Source organism: Pithys albifrons, chromosome 16 (assembly GCF_047495875.1).
Source record: "Pithys albifrons albifrons isolate INPA30051 chromosome 16, PitAlb_v1, whole genome shotgun sequence".
NCBI classification, from domain to species: domain Eukaryota; kingdom Metazoa; phylum Chordata; class Aves; order Passeriformes; family Thamnophilidae; genus Pithys; species Pithys albifrons.
In genome coordinates this window covers 16,053,810-16,068,443 of record NC_092473.1, presented here as the reverse complement: position 1 = coordinate 16,068,443, position 14,634 = coordinate 16,053,810, and the positions used below count along the sequence as shown (strand labels likewise).

At 55.7% G+C, this 14,634-nt stretch overlaps 1 protein-coding gene across 2 annotated transcripts in view; it reads left to right on the top strand.

The window, feature by feature from the left end:
* The window catches only part of PKD1 (polycystin 1, transient receptor potential channel interacting), an 85,706-nt gene that overhangs the window by 59,840 nt on the left and 11,232 nt on the right, over positions 1-14,634 (top strand). For both annotated transcript variants that reach the window (XM_071571593.1, XM_071571592.1), the window contains exons 19-35: positions 1,151-1,367; positions 1,860-2,010; positions 2,943-3,095; positions 5,664-5,808; positions 6,646-7,248; positions 7,733-7,889; positions 8,443-8,695; positions 9,258-9,453; positions 10,013-10,183; positions 10,618-10,761; positions 11,015-11,225; positions 11,550-11,676; positions 12,350-12,466; positions 12,826-12,875; positions 13,007-13,209; positions 13,676-13,781; positions 14,224-14,342. In XM_071571593.1, the coding sequence (XP_071427694.1) occupies positions 1,151-1,367; positions 1,860-2,010; positions 2,943-3,095; positions 5,664-5,808; positions 6,646-7,248; positions 7,733-7,889; positions 8,443-8,695; positions 9,258-9,453; positions 10,013-10,183; positions 10,618-10,761; positions 11,015-11,225; positions 11,550-11,676; positions 12,350-12,466; positions 12,826-12,875; positions 13,007-13,209; positions 13,676-13,781; positions 14,224-14,342 (3,123 nt within the window). The remainder of the gene's footprint in view (positions 1-1,150; positions 1,368-1,859; positions 2,011-2,942; positions 3,096-5,663; positions 5,809-6,645; positions 7,249-7,732; positions 7,890-8,442; positions 8,696-9,257; positions 9,454-10,012; positions 10,184-10,617; positions 10,762-11,014; positions 11,226-11,549; positions 11,677-12,349; positions 12,467-12,825; positions 12,876-13,006; positions 13,210-13,675; positions 13,782-14,223; positions 14,343-14,634) is intronic.

Below are 14,634 nucleotides of genomic sequence, written 5' to 3'. Positions count from 1 at the left end.
GCCTCTGCCATGTGGGCTGGATGTTCCCACCTTCCCAACCAGCTGCAGAGACAGCAACAAAGAGCCCAGCTTTGGGAAAGTGGCCTGGCTGATGTCCCGTAGCCCTGGGCCAAGGACTAAGTGCCTCTGGAAAGCAGATTTCCCCAAATGATTAGTGTTAGAGATTAGAGCTGTTTGTGCACAGTGCCGGGAAGCCACGCAGAGAGGGATGGACCAGGGGCTGGTCGCCACAGCTGGGAGAGCAGCAAAGTGTGTTCAGCACGATGTGGTTGTAACTTTGGGATGTTTTGAGCTACCCAGAATAATGCTGAGATCCATTCCTCTTTGGAATGGTGGCAATTTTAGCTTCCAGTGATTGTTTTTAGGCTGAAGTGGCAGACCCAGGACACAGACCTGCAGGTGTACGTCCAGCTCAGCGAGCCCTGGCAGAGACAGCACCTTCACAGGGGCTCACTGACGAAGACAGTGAATTCCCAGCTGCCCAGCTCCCATGGAACTCCCCATAATTTCTGGGAGCTCCAAGGAAACCCTTGTGGAGGTTTTATCCTTGACTCAATTGCTCCTGAGATGCTGAACTACCTGAGGGCTGAGCCCCTGTCTAACATCAGGCTTTTGTGCAGAAGCTGTGCCCTTGGTCAGTGCTGTTTCCAGCCTCAGCAGAGTTATTCCCACTTTTATTTTGATCATGAATTTTTCATAATCCCTTTAAACATTACAGGACCCAAAACATGCAGGGAGAGACCCCTAAACATCACAAATATTCAGAGAGAATTAAAGACATCCCTCCAGCCTGGTGGAGTCCTCAAGCTGTTCCCATTGCAGGGACAACCTGTTCCTCTACCAGAGCAGGGTGACCCTTGCTGGGGACAGTAGCAAGGACAGATCTGTAGAATCATCAGAGAAGCCTGGAATGGTTTGGTTTGGAAGGGACCTTAAAGCTCATCCAGTTCCACTCCCTGCCACGGGCGGGGAAACCTTCCACTATCCCAGGTTGCTCCAAGCCCTGTCCATGCTGCAGGGCTGAGCTGGGTGCGACACCTCAGGGGAGGGAGAGGGGGCACTGCCAGGCCATGCCAGCCCAGGTGGATGGGCCAGGCTTTGGGATGGTGTGTGCAGCCCCCCTCAGCCCCCTGTGTGGGTTTGCCTGCAGGCTGGCGGGACACGGAGGACGCGGAGGCGCCGCTGGTGTACATGCTGCTGGCATCGCGGCACCGCGCCGGCCACTGGCACGAGTTCTGCCTGTACAAGGGCAGCCGCGCCGAGCACGGCGCCTTCCTGCCCCCCGGCTTCCACGAGAGCGGCTTCCAGGTGGCCGTGGCCGTGCTCGTGCAGGACCAGCTGGGAGCCACCGTGGTGGCCATCAACCGGTAAGAGCCGGCGCTGCCAGGCTGGGGTTACCCATGGCATCCGTGCCCAGCCTGCCCTCCCAAATCTCATGGCTTGGGGTCCCTGTCCTGAAGGGTTTGGTGGGTCCTGGGTGAAAGGTTTGCCTCCTGGAAGAGGCTGTTGGCGGGAAGGGGAGGGGAGGCTCAGCAGAAGTGCAGTACGGAGAATTCCAGTCCTTGTGGATCATCACTCAAGGGGAGGATTTTCCCAGAAGTTGATGCTTTCATAGAATCTTAGAATCGTGGAATCGTTATAAGGTTGGGAAAGATTTCTAAGATGATCAAGCCCCAGAGCCAGGCTGATGAGGAGCCAGGCTGCAGGACCGTGGTGGTTCTCCACACAGCTCCTGCAAAGTGGGCACCAGGGCATCAGCAACACTGTCTTTGTGGTTCACCCACCTGCTTCCCTGTTCCCCTCCCTTCCCAGCCCTGGTGACAGTCTGTACTTAACGCCAATCCCTGTTTCCCTTGCAGCTCCATGGAAATTGGCTTACCTGAGGGCTTCCCCAGCCTCTCCCACTGGCTCTACAACCAAACTGACACCGTGCTCCAGGGATTAGTGAAACAAGGGGACCCTCAGCAGGTCATTGAGTACTCCCTGGCACTCATCACCATCTTAAATGAGGTAACGAGGCATTTTCTGCCCAGGAGGGGCCTCTAGAAGTCCTTGCAGTCACCAGTACAGTTCTTGGGCCAGATTTTGTACCATGATGCAGGGAAATGACCCACTTTTCATGTAAATCAGTGGAAGGGCATTCTGGAAGCTGGGCTGGAGCCATTTCCTTGCTTCAAAATGAGTAACAAGCTGCAGCTACAACAATGACCAGGGAGAGCAGAGAGGCTGCAAAGTAAAGCAGAGGTCCTGGAAAAGGCAGTGCCTGGGTGTCTCCCATGCTGCTGCTTTTTGACCCTCATATTCAGATAGTTTTTTTCTCTTTACTGGCATCCTCAAGTCTAAATACTGAATTTAGAAACAGAGTCTTAGCCCAAATTCCTGCACTTCCTTGGCGCTTCTCAGCAGGGCTGGGCACCCCCTGTACCTGCTCAGGTAATGCTCTGGGTGCTCAGGAGACCTCTGTCCTGGCTGCTGTCCTAGTGCAGCTGGAAAGACTTTCTCCCTATATACAAGGCTCTTAATCCAGTGCAGGAGCATCACCCTCCTGGCAGAATTCCCTTTCATTCCTGCCTGAAGTGGTGCCCAGTCCTTCCACGTGCATCTCTCTAGGCAGGGCAATTTGGGGCTATACTCATGTGTTCCTGCTACACACCTGGGAAACAGGCAGGGATGATCCCCCTGAGCACAGGACTCTGCTTAGCAGGGGAAGGACTACACTGAGTACTGCTTAGCTGTCAAATGAGAGGCTGTTTAGATAATTGTGTGGATAGAACAAGTGAAACTGAGGAAGTTCTGCTGGAAAACCAGCTCATTAGATCCCTCTGCAGAGAAGCAGAGCCAGGGAGGTACAGAGAGCATGGGAGAGGTGACTTCAGCTCAGCTCATCATCCTCTGGAACACCCTCCCAGGTTTCCTCACTCTGCCTGCATTTCTGCCCCCAGTACGAGCGTTCCATGCTGCTGGAGCCTGAGGCTGGAAATGAGTTTGAGCTGCGGACCTGGACTCGCAACAACATCACGGAGACGCTGAACGCGCTGAAGGTGAACACGGTCGACGACATCCAGCAGATCTCGGCGGCCCTGGCGCAGTGCACGGTACGGCCAGCGCAGCTCACCTGCTCCTCACTCCTTCTGGGGCTTCCCTGGCTCCCTCCCCCTCACAGGGAGGGCAGGTGTCACCCCTTGGAGTTTCTGTGGTGGTGCCCTGAGTGCTGCCAGCTCTGCCCCGTGCTGTGCCAATGACTGGCAGGGGTTGGTACCATGATGGAAAGCAGCACCTGAGGACTCTGCTCCTTCTCTGGGACCTCCCCTGGGTGCCAGGCAGAGACTGCAGGAGGGGCCTGGACGGGCTGGAGAATCACAGAATCATGGCATGGTTTGGGTTGGAAGGGACTTTAAAGCCCATCCAGTGCCACCCCCTGCTGTGGGCAGGGACACCTCCCACCAGCCCAGGGTGCTCCAAGCCCTGTCCAGCCTGGCCTTGGACAGTCCCAGGGCTGGGGCAGCCACAGCTTCTCTGGGCACCTGTGCCAGGGCCTGCCCACCCTCACAGAGAAGGATTTCTTCTAATCTTATCTCTGCTCTTTCAGCCTAAGGCCATTCCCCTTGTCCTGTCACTCCAGGCCCTTGTCCAAAGTCCCCCTCCAGTTCTCTTGGAGCCCCTTTAGGCACTGGGAGGGGCTTTAAGGTCTCCTTGGAGCCTTCTCTTCTGCATGCTAAACACCCCCAGCTCTCCCAGCCTGCCTCCAGGGCAGAGGGGCTCCAGAAACACTGGAATAAATTGCTGGGGGAGTCTCACAATCTCCAAGGACAGACTGGGCTCCCATCGGAAGTAACACGAGTAGAGCTGGACCTGCCTTGAGCCAGGGGCCAGCACCAAGGCCTCATGTTCCTCCCAGCCCTGTTTCTACCCTACAAGATGAGAAACCCTCTGCTCTGCTGCCTTGTTCTCTGGCCAGTCTGCAGTTTCAGTTCCCAGTGCTGGGGCTGCTGCCTGCTGGATTGAGGAGGGAAGAGAGCCCAGTTATATAATGCACTTGGGGTTTGGTGGTCAGCCAGGCTGCTCTGGCATGATCCTCCTTCCCTCCCTCCCAAATCCTTGCTCTGGGGACTGCAGTCAGGTACCTTGGCCTCGGCTGTGCTTCGCCTCCAGCCAGGCCAGGGCCTCGTGGAGGAGGAACAGGCGTTGGAATGATGGACAGACTCCTGCATCCCACCCACAGAGTCCTTGTCCTGTGCTCCCTTCTCTGCTTCAGAGCCTGCAGACCTCAAAAATCCTTCTTTCTGTTCATCTTTGTCCAGGGGTTGGGGCTCAGCACCTGCCCTTCCATGCTGGATCTGTTCCTTTCTGTCTCTCCCACCTCCTGCTGCCTCGTGACTCGGTCTCGCTGTGGATACTTAGGTCTAGAAATAGCATTTTTATTCCACGGGAAGAGCTGACATTCCAGGATCAGTTTGTGCTCTGGATCGGAATGAAAAGCTTAGGAAAATAGTAATCTAGAATTTCCCAAGGTGTTGAGACAAGTGAAGTTCACACATTCTTTTTCTGTAGAAGGGTCCATCAGGCTGTTACATTTCTGACTTACAGGGGAGAGGAAGAATCAGAATTAGTTTCTCCTGAAGGGAAAAAAAAAGAACCTTCGTCTTCTTGGTCAATTCTCCTCCCTAAGTAGGAGCTGCCTTGGGTGGTTCCTCCTCATAACCCAGCTTCTCCCCACCTCCCTGATTCCTGACTTGTGGACTCCAGTTCTCACACCATGGCCTGGCTTCTCAGAGCTTACAAATAAAAACAGAACAGGGGGAATTCAAGACCTGCAGATGCTGTTTTGATTCTTCACCAAAACATATGGTGAATCTCGTCTGAATCCTACAATGATTAAAAGAAAAAAAGATGAATAAGAGCAAGGAAAGAGGTTGTGGTAACAGCTTCCATGTGTTGCCTCAGTCCCTCCCATCCAGCCCTCGAGAGCGCGGGAAGCTCCAGGCCATGGCTGGAACATTCTGTTTCTTGGACACATCTGGGAGCAGAGGGAGGGACATCTATCATGCCTGAGTGACAGGATCCCTCCCACAGCTTTCAGGAGTATTTGGACACTGAAATGGATTCAGTCAGGGCTAAATCTGCTTCCATTGATGATAGTGGAGTGGATGGAGAAATCCTATCCGGCTCCTTCTGGTTGGTTTCTGTAGGAATAGTGTGTGGCCCCAAAGGGGAGATGTGTATGGTCTTCTAAAGTGTTCTAAAGGGAACAGGAACATAGAATCACAGAATGGTTTGGGTTTAGAAGGGACCTTAATGCCCATCCAGTCCCACCCCCTGATGGGGCAGCCACAGCTTCTCTGGGCAATAATATGCTCCCTTTATTCGTCTTTCCAACCAAAAGCATCCTCTGTCAGCCTCTCCATTCCTGCCTTTGTGCTGGCACATTGGAATGTCATGGGAGGTGGATGGAAGAGTCCTGCAGACACCAATAACTTGTTGGCCCCTCAGTGTGGGCAGGGCAGCCACAGTGTCTGCTGTCCCCTCCCCAGGGCTGGGAGGAGCAGGGGGGACTTGCAGAGTTAAAAGGTCTGTGCAGGACTGAGCCAACTGGACTTGCCCACAGCTGCCTTCTCTTTCCCTGGGGATATTCCTGCTCCACCAGACCCTGTTTTCCTTTGCAGGTGGTGAGCAGGGAACTGGTGTGCAAGTCATGCCTGGCAAGGACCTTGAACAAGCTGGAGACCATGATGACAATTCTGCAGGGGGAAACGACCCAGGGCACCGTGACACCGACTGGCATCGCTGACAACATCCTCAACATCACAGGTGAGCCAAGGGATGGGGGAAGGGGCCAAGTCACCAGGGCACAGGGTTCCCACCGAGGGGAGACTCAGAGGCTTCCTCCTCTGCCATTTGGGGTTTGGCCTTCCCAGGCTGTTAGGAAATTACATCTGACATTTGCTTTGGAGTGTGGCATCCCAGTTGTCTCTTCCCCCTCGTGTTTCCCAGGGTTGTCCTGGCTTTGGCAGCTTCTCTGCAGGCATTTAAACATGACAGTTGTTAATAAACTCACTGATACTCCTAATAAACTCACTAATACTCCAGGGATTTCTCTTTTTAGTAAACAATGAGTAACAGCTATGGCTTCCAGATGCTTGTCTTCTGGTTGGAGTCAGGAGGCTGTCAAACCTCACCAGGACATCTGTGAGCACTGTGTGGAAATTCCCACCTGGCTGACCTGGGAGGAAGCAGAGACACATTCTCTGCTCTCCTTGTTATCTCTGCACTCCTTTCTGAGTGTTCTGCACTTTATAGTGCAAAAACTTAGTAACATATGTTTTTTTAATCCTTTCCTTCCCTGTTTCCTCTTCCGTGGTCCTAGTCACTCCCCAGGAGGAAAATAAAGCCAGTTGTGATTAAGTATTTCCCACCAAACTTTGTAGATTAGAGAGGCTGCAGGAATTTCTGGCAGCTCTGTTTTTAGCTCTGGGCTACAAATGCTTCCAGTGGGGAAGGTCATGTGCAGAGTGTGGAGTAAGAGTGAGAAGACAGTAAGGGAAGCCTTTGATTGTTTTGGAAAGGTGTCAGGTGTTATCTGGACTGTAGACTTATTCAGGCTATTTACCACTTCCTCTGTTTGCACCTTTATTTCTCTCCTGGCAGGTGACCTAATCCACCTTGTCAATACAGTTTCACAAGAATCCAAGCCCCAGGAGCTTCTTGCTGATTCCCACAACCTGTTGCTGGCTCCCAAAGCCTACAACTTGTCCTCCAGCCTGATGAGCATCCTCATGAAGTCCCGAGTGCTGAACGAAGAGCCCCTTGAGCTGGTGGGGGGAGAAATTAAGGCCACAGGCAAGAGGTCTGACCCCTTTAACTTGCTTTGCTACGAAAACACACCAAACTGCCAGTTCTCCATCCCCCAGGCCTTCAACTCCACCCTTTCCAACCTGACGGATGTCATTCAAGTCATGTTCCAAGTGGACTCCAATCCTTTCCCTTTTGGCTACATCAGTAACTACACTGTGTCCACAAAGGTGGCCTCCATGGAGTTCCAGACACACACCGGGGTGCAGATCCCCATCGGGAGCCTGGACTCGGAGAAGGCCATCACTGTGATGGTGTCAAACAACACGGATCCCGCCAACCTCACGGCTGGCACTGCAGTCATCGAGGCAGGAACGTCTGTGACCCTGATTGTGAACATGGAGAGCAACAACAGAGAAGCAGGACTGCACTTCCAGCTCACCTACAGAGTCCTCAATGGTAGTGTAGACAAATCCATTTCTTTGTGCTCTTTATTCTTCTGTGGGAGAGGAGGGCTGGGTGTTGCAGCAAAGGAGAGCTGTGTCAAGGATAAGTGGGGTGGGAAAGGACAGCAGGTATAGCCAGCAGGGTCCACCATGCACATGGTTGAGTTTCTGGCTGTCTCAGGCATTATCCAGAGCCCAGCAGTGTCATCCTTGCTTGTGGATTCTGGCACTGAGAAGCCTGTTGCTTTTCTTGGTCCTTCTGTTGAGTCACATGGCACTGGAGGGAGTTGGTCCAGTCCCTCTCCTGGGCACCTCTCATGGTGTCCAGTGCTTTGGGTTCCTCTGAGCTGCAGACTGAGAGGGTGCAGTCTGGAAAAGCATCTCTCCTGACTTTGTGCATTCCTGATTTTCCTCCCTGAGCACTCATTGCTGGCAGCCAGGCTTATGGTTGAGTCTCCCTGGTGTTTCTGGAGCCCTTTCTGTCTCTGCCCACACAGATCACTACCTTGCCAGTGAGCCTGAGCCGTTCATCATGGCCTATCTCTACCACGAGCCTGAGCCCAACGAGCACAACTGCACTGCCTCCAAGAAAATCAGCCTGGATGCCCTGGCTGGAAGTGACCACAAGCTCTACACCTTCTTCACCTCACCCAGGTAAGAGAAACATCTCTAGTGGTCCTTGTCAGCCACAGGCTGTCCCATGTTTGTGAGGGATGCTGAGGTGGTTTATACCAACTGCTCTGCAGGGCTGGTGCTGTTCACAGAATCCCAGAATCACTGAGGTTGGAAAAGACCTCCAAGATCATCAAGCCCACCCTGTATCTGATGCCCAACTTGTCCCCCAGCCCAGAGCACTGAGTGCTGTGTCCAGTCATTCCTTGGACACCTCCAGGGACTGGAACTCCAAACCTCCCTGGGCAACCCCTTCCAATGCCTGAACACCCTTTCAGTGGATAAATTCTTCCTGATGTTCAGCCTGAATCTCCCCCAGCTGTTGGAGCCACCTGCAGTGCTCCAGTGTCCTCAGAGGACATGTCTCTCCTGGGCAGGGAGCTGCCATCCCTATACCCTGCCATTGGCACCACCTCTACCCTGGCACTCCCTCCTTCCCAGGCATCTTCTGGCAGTGATGCAAAAGCAGCTCAGTGCTGTGATTTGCCTTTCTCATCCCCTTTTTAGTCATCTCCTTACTCTTTTCCTTCTCTAGAACTGATGATCCCATCCAGAGGTACTACCTGAACATCACCAACCACTTCAGCTGGTCTCCAGTGGAGGTGACTCTGGGGCTCTACACGTCCCTGTGCCAGTACTTCAGCGAGCAGGAGAAGCGCTGGAAGACGGAAGGAATTGTGCCCCTGGAGGAGACCAGGCCAGACCAGGCTGTGTGCTTAACCCAGCACCTCACTGCCTTTGGGGCCAGCCTGTTTGTGCCCCCAAACTCTGTGCAGTTCATCTTCCCTGTGAGTACCACCCAGCAGAGGCTGTGCACTGTTGTCACACGCTGAGCAGGTTGCTGTCACCTCACAAAGCCTTGGGCTCCTGTTGGCTTCATGTTCGAGCTGGGTCAGGCTGCCCTGTGCCCAGCTGGCACCAGCACAGGCACCTGGGAGCCTTTCAGAGGTGCAGATGGGCACGGCTCCTGCAGGGCTGTGTCCTCTGGTTAGGAATCCTGGCAGCTGCTGAAAACAGACCTTTGGCAGATGGCTTTGGTCCCTGATCTGGACACCTTGCCGTGTGTTCTCCTCGTAGGGAGATGCCAAACTCTCCTGCCAGCTGTCCCCCAGCACTGTTTTATCCCAGGGAGCTCACCTGCCAGCTGCTCCCTGCTTCCCAAGGGTATCCAGGCCTTTCCTCACTCTGTCCCTCTGACGTGAGTGGGAGCAGAGAGCTCCTGGCAGCTGCTGCTGCGGTCTGTGGGATCACATCTGAGTGGTGCTGCGAGCCAGCACGGAGGCAGGGAGTGGGAAGAGAGGTCCTCCTGGGGAGGGAGAGTTGCCTTTCAACATGTTTCTCTTCTCCCAGGCCCCAGGCCCAGGGCTGAACTACATTGTCCTGCTGACGTGTGCCGTGTGCTTTGTGACCTACTCGGTGGCCGCGCTGATCGTGCACAAGCTGGACATGATCGACCTGCACCGCGTGGGAGTGATCCCCTTCTGCGGCAAGAACGGGATGTTCAAATACGAGATCCTGGTGAAGACGGGCTGGGGCAGAGGGTCAGGTGAGCCCCCAGGCTGCTCCTGTGTGTGGTTCCTCAGGTGACATCTGTGTAGCTCACCTGGGCTCACCTCAGCACGTCATACACTGAGTGTTCCCTGCAGGCCCCAGAGCTGAGCTGGTGTTTGAAGCAGCTCTGAGCCAGTCCAGGGCTTCCCACAGCATTCCCAGTTCTTACTGTGTGATGATGGGGCAGGTTAAAAATCATGAAGTCACAGAATGTTTTGGGTTGGAAGGTTCCTTAAAGATCATCTGATTCCAACCCTGCAACCATGGACAGGGACACCTTCTACTAGACCAGGTTCCTCCGCCACTTGCTGTAGTGGTGGGACAAGCAACTGCTGCTGGAAGGAACCACCCTGTGTAGAAATCCCCCCACCCTGCCTTCCCTGACTGGGCAGTGGCTGCAGGAACAGCCTGAGGCTGCAATTGTGTCTCACTTCGTCTCTCCCAAGTCTCCAGGTGGCCCTTTGAAGGGCCATTGCACCTGGTCCAGGGCACTGGCAGGGCTGGGAACAGCCACACTTTGGGTGGGCTTCCCTCAGTGACCCCCCTCCCTGCAGGTACCACAGCCCATGTGGGGATTGCCCTGTACGGGGTGGACAACAAAAGTGGTCACAGGCACCTGGATGGGGACAACGCCTTCCACCGCAACAGCCTCGACGTGTTCCAGATCGCCACGGAGCGGAGCCTGGGCAGCATCTGGCGCATCCGCATCTGGCACGACAACAAAGGTGTGTGGGGTGGGGCACAGGGTGGGTCACACATCACAGGCCAGAACCAGGCTCTGATCCACCTGATACCTGGGCCAGGAGAGAGGGACAAGGGCCTACAGTGGCCCATGGTGACCCTCTGTCCTGGGAGGACGTTGCTGTGGGAGGATGTGGAGTCTCCATCACAAGGAAGTTCACAGACTGGCCAGGTGTCACCACAGACACATATGATGCAACCTGCTGTGCATGTGACAGGGTCTGTAAATGTCACCTTGGGAGTGACCTGGCTGTGCCAAGCTGTTCTGGGTACTGTGCCTTTCCTGTTGATGACAATGCTGTCACACTGAACTGCTGCTGTTGCCCTGACAGGTCCCTGTGTGGCCCTTTCAGCTTTGCAGGCTCACACAGGGAATATCTGCCATGAAGTATTTTTTTCTTTTCCTCTTCCCTCTTAGGGCTCAGCCCCTCCTGGTACCTGCAGCACGTCATCGTGCGGGACCTGCAGAGCAGCAAGAGCTACTTCTTCCTGGTGAATGACTGGCTGTCGGTGGAGAGCGAGGAGAACGATGGCATGGTGGAGAAGGAGGTGTTTGCTGCCAGTGAGTGCTCACCCCGGGGGTGGCTCTGGGGTGCTGAGCAGCTCTCATGGCACAGCAGAGCAGAGGGACCCTGGAGCCTCCACACTGACTCTTCCTCATGGCAGTGGTGCCAAGTGCTCTGCTGGGTCCTTCACTGGACCATGTGGATGCACTGTGGACACTTCCCAGAGTATCAGCCTGCAAGGAGGGACGTGGTGGTTCCATTCAGGTTCCAGGTTCAGCACAGCCGCACCGAGTGTGTCTCTGTCCCCAGGTGAGCCGGAGCTGAGCAGCTTCTCGCGGATCTTCGTGGCGGAGCTGCAGAGAGGGTTCTTTGAGAAGCACGTGTGGCTGTCGCTGTGGGACCGCCCGCCCCGCAGCCGCTTCACCCGCGTCCAGAGGGCCACCTGCTGCTCCCTCCTCATCTTCCTCTTCCTCTGTGCCAACGCCGTGTGGTACGGCGTGGTGGGCAACGTCCACCTCAGGTGCGCTGGCCCTGGGTGCCCTGCCCAGTCCCTGACCTCCTCAGTGCTCCCCCTGCCCATCCCATGAGGGCAGGACAGGCCTTAAATCCGCTGGAAATAGGAGCTTTGCTTGTGGCCTTGAGCCTGCCCTTCCCATTCCAAAGAATCTGGGACCAGGGCATGGATGATGGATGACCAAGCCATGTGTTAGCACGGCCCAGGCCTGTTACTTTCTCTGCCCATCTGAAACACCTGGCTGTGCATTTCTGTCTCCTGCTTTCTTACCTGGCAACCCCCAAATGCTCCTGCTGACACCTGTCTCTGGTCTCTCTTGATTCTCTCCAGCAACGGGGCTGTTTCCAACCTGATTCCTGTGAATGTGGACACAGTGGCTGTGGGTCTGGTGTCCAGTGTGGTGGTTTACCCCCTCTACCTGGTCATTTTATTTCTTTTCCGGATGGCTCGTGGCAAGGTAAGGAGGAGGAATGGCTGCAGGCAGCTCAGATGAGTGGGATGCCACCAGATTTGCTTATCTGAGGCTAAATTCTGCCCTTCCTGGCACCTCTGGCTGGTCTCTGCACTTGCCCAGTTGTGCTGCACCATGGCCAGACCTTTCCCTCTGCCTCCCTCCCTGACTTCACATCACTGCCTGGACTCTCACAGTGCCCAGAAGCCAAAAGGGCAGATATTAGAAGCTGTTCAGGCATCTCTCCCTCTTGATTGCAGTGTGTGACAGGCACCCAAATGCCATGTAAAGGATGCATTGGCAGGAGCCAAAGAGATGCTCGATGGGGCCTCTAGGATGGAATGTCTGCCCTGGTTTCAGCTCAGCTGGCTGAGCAGAGCTGTGGTTAAGCAGCTGGGAAGAGATTAGCTGGGGATTTAATGACTAGTTAGGCACAATTAGCAGCCTCATTAAGTATTGCAGCCAGCTGCTCAGGGACTGATGAGCAGCAAATGTGTCTGATGTTCCTTGTTCCTGTAAGCACATTGGGGCCAGGGGACCTGGGGGGCAGTGGAGGACGGGTCTGTGCCTGTTCTCAGCCCCCCTGGGCAGGTCTGGGGTCTCCAGCAATGCAGGGAGCTGGAGGGATCCTCAGCAGTAGTGACTGTGTCACCTCCATCTCTCCTTCCTGTCCCTGCAGGTCTCCATCAGCCACACTGTGACCCACTCAGACCAGCAGTCCCTGGAGATTGACAACTACCTGGACTCCTCAATCCTTGAGAGCTCCTTCCCCACCTTCCCCGGACTCCAGGCAGAGGTAACCTGCTTCCCTCCCAAAGCTGGACGGGTCTGTGTGCTCCCTGCAGGGCCACAGTGCCCACCCCCGGCTGCCGGGGAGAGCTGAGGCACTCAGGTGGCTCTGGAGAATCCCAGTGCTGGAGGAGGGCACAGCCCTTCATCCCTCTCCTGCCCAGGCTGGTCCCAGATCCAGTGGCTGTCTCCAGCTGTCTGTGGGCATGGATCTTCCCAGTGTGCCTGGGGGTTATCTCAGGAGGGGAGCAGCTCCTGGAGCCATGGAAGCACCTCCAGCTTCCCAGTGATCCCAATGTTCACAACGCTGCTTAACCAGGCACAAACCAGTGCCCTGTGCCCAAAATGCCTCTGTTTCCTCCACAGGCTTTCTCTGAGCAAACCAAAACAGATCTGTTCTTGGAGGACTCCAAAAGGTGAGGAGCAAAGAGGAGTTTAGTTTCTGCTTTGCTGGGCTGGGGCTGTGCTCTTTATTCCCAGTCTCACACAGTTCCTTTTCTCCTGCTTCCCCACACGTTGCTGATGCCCCGTTGCTGTTGCCCCCCAGCCTGGTGCGCTGGCCCTCCAGCGAGGCCCTGCTCAGCTGGCCAGACCTGCTCAGCGACCCCTCCATCATGGGCAACACCATCCAGAGGCTGAAGAGGGGCCGTGCCAGCCGCCACCTCGGGCTCGACGCCCCCCTGGCCCCCGAGGAGGACACCTTGTCCCTTGGCATTCACCAGGGACAGCCTCGGTATTTCTCTGCCTCAGGTGAGCAGCCCTGGCTCAGGTTAGAGAGGCAGAACAGCAGAGCTGCTGCCATGGCCACTGGCTTCTCTTGGAAGGGCAGAGGAGGAGGGTTGGGTTTGCTTAATGGGCAGTTTAGTCTAGGAAGGCAGAAATCCTGATGGGGAGCAGTCTGAAGTGAGTGGTCCCACACTGCCAGCAGAACCAGCTCTTCCTCAGTGGTTGCAAAGCCAGAGTGTGTCCCTGAGCCTGTGTGAGCGGCAGGGGAAGGAGAACTTGGCCTCCTGAACCAGCAGTTTCCTGCCTGACTCTGCCACCGAGCTGGGGATGGACAGGAGGACAGGGAGCAGGGAAGGGCTGTCCATGGAGAAGGACATCATCCTGACCCTCCTCCTTCCCAGGTCCACCACTTGGTTCCACTGAGCTGTGCCCTGGTGTGGTGCTGGGTGCTGTGCCCCTGCCAATGCTCTCTGTGCTCTCTCTTTCCCAGACGAGGACCTGATCCGGCAGATCCTGGCAGATGGAGCCAGTGGCATCTCCCACTCCCAGGACCTGGGGCCGTACATGAGGGCAGAAACAGATCTGATCTCAGGCCTGTAAGTGTTTGGGGGCAGAGTCCCCACGGGGGCAGAGCCTCCTGCCCCTTGTCCTCCCACCCAGCCCTGCTGGTGTCACAGCAGCTCAGCTGAGTGGGGTGTGGGGCATTTCCACGGGTCACTGTGCTCCTGCTGCCCATGAGTCCTGCAGCCAGAGGGCAGAGGGCACTGCCTTCCTTCCAGGAGCCACCTGGAGTATCCCTTAAAGCCCCAGCTGTGTCTCCAGCACTTTTGGGCTTTCTGCAAAGTGCTGGGCTGAGGGTTCACATCATGGCACTGATGGGAGGGAGGAGGAGGGTTGGATCTCTGTTGTATGACACAGAGCAGTGTCTGTGTCCCCTGTGTGTGTGTCTGTCCCAGACTGGTACACTGGTGCTGGCACTGAAGCTCAGCCCCTCTCAGAGCCAGCAGGGGCACAGCTGCCACCCCTTTGCCTCGGCAGGTCCAGCGTGTTCGGGGAGAAGGTGGAGACTGTCATGATGCAGAAGCTGAACGACAAAGGGCAGAGCTTGGCAGCTCCTCCCAGGGAAGTGAGCAGATCAGCCAAGTCCACATGGACAGGTACCCACCCCACAGGGCAGGGGGTGGGTGTGCAGGGACAGGGGCCACCCCACCTGGCAGCACTTGGTGGGTACAGAGGGAAAAATAGAAAAGGAGCCTTAGGAAAGGCACCTCCCTGCTTGGCACATAGCTGCTATTTCCTGCCAGCTTCTCCTGGAGCCTGGACCTCAGGAAGCCCCAGGCCAGCCCCTGAGCTGTGACAGTCCCTGCTGTGTGCCCTGCTCTGCTCCCTCCTCTCCAGTTACTCTGCTCCCTGCGCTCTCTGCTGCCACCAGTCACAGAATCCTGGAAT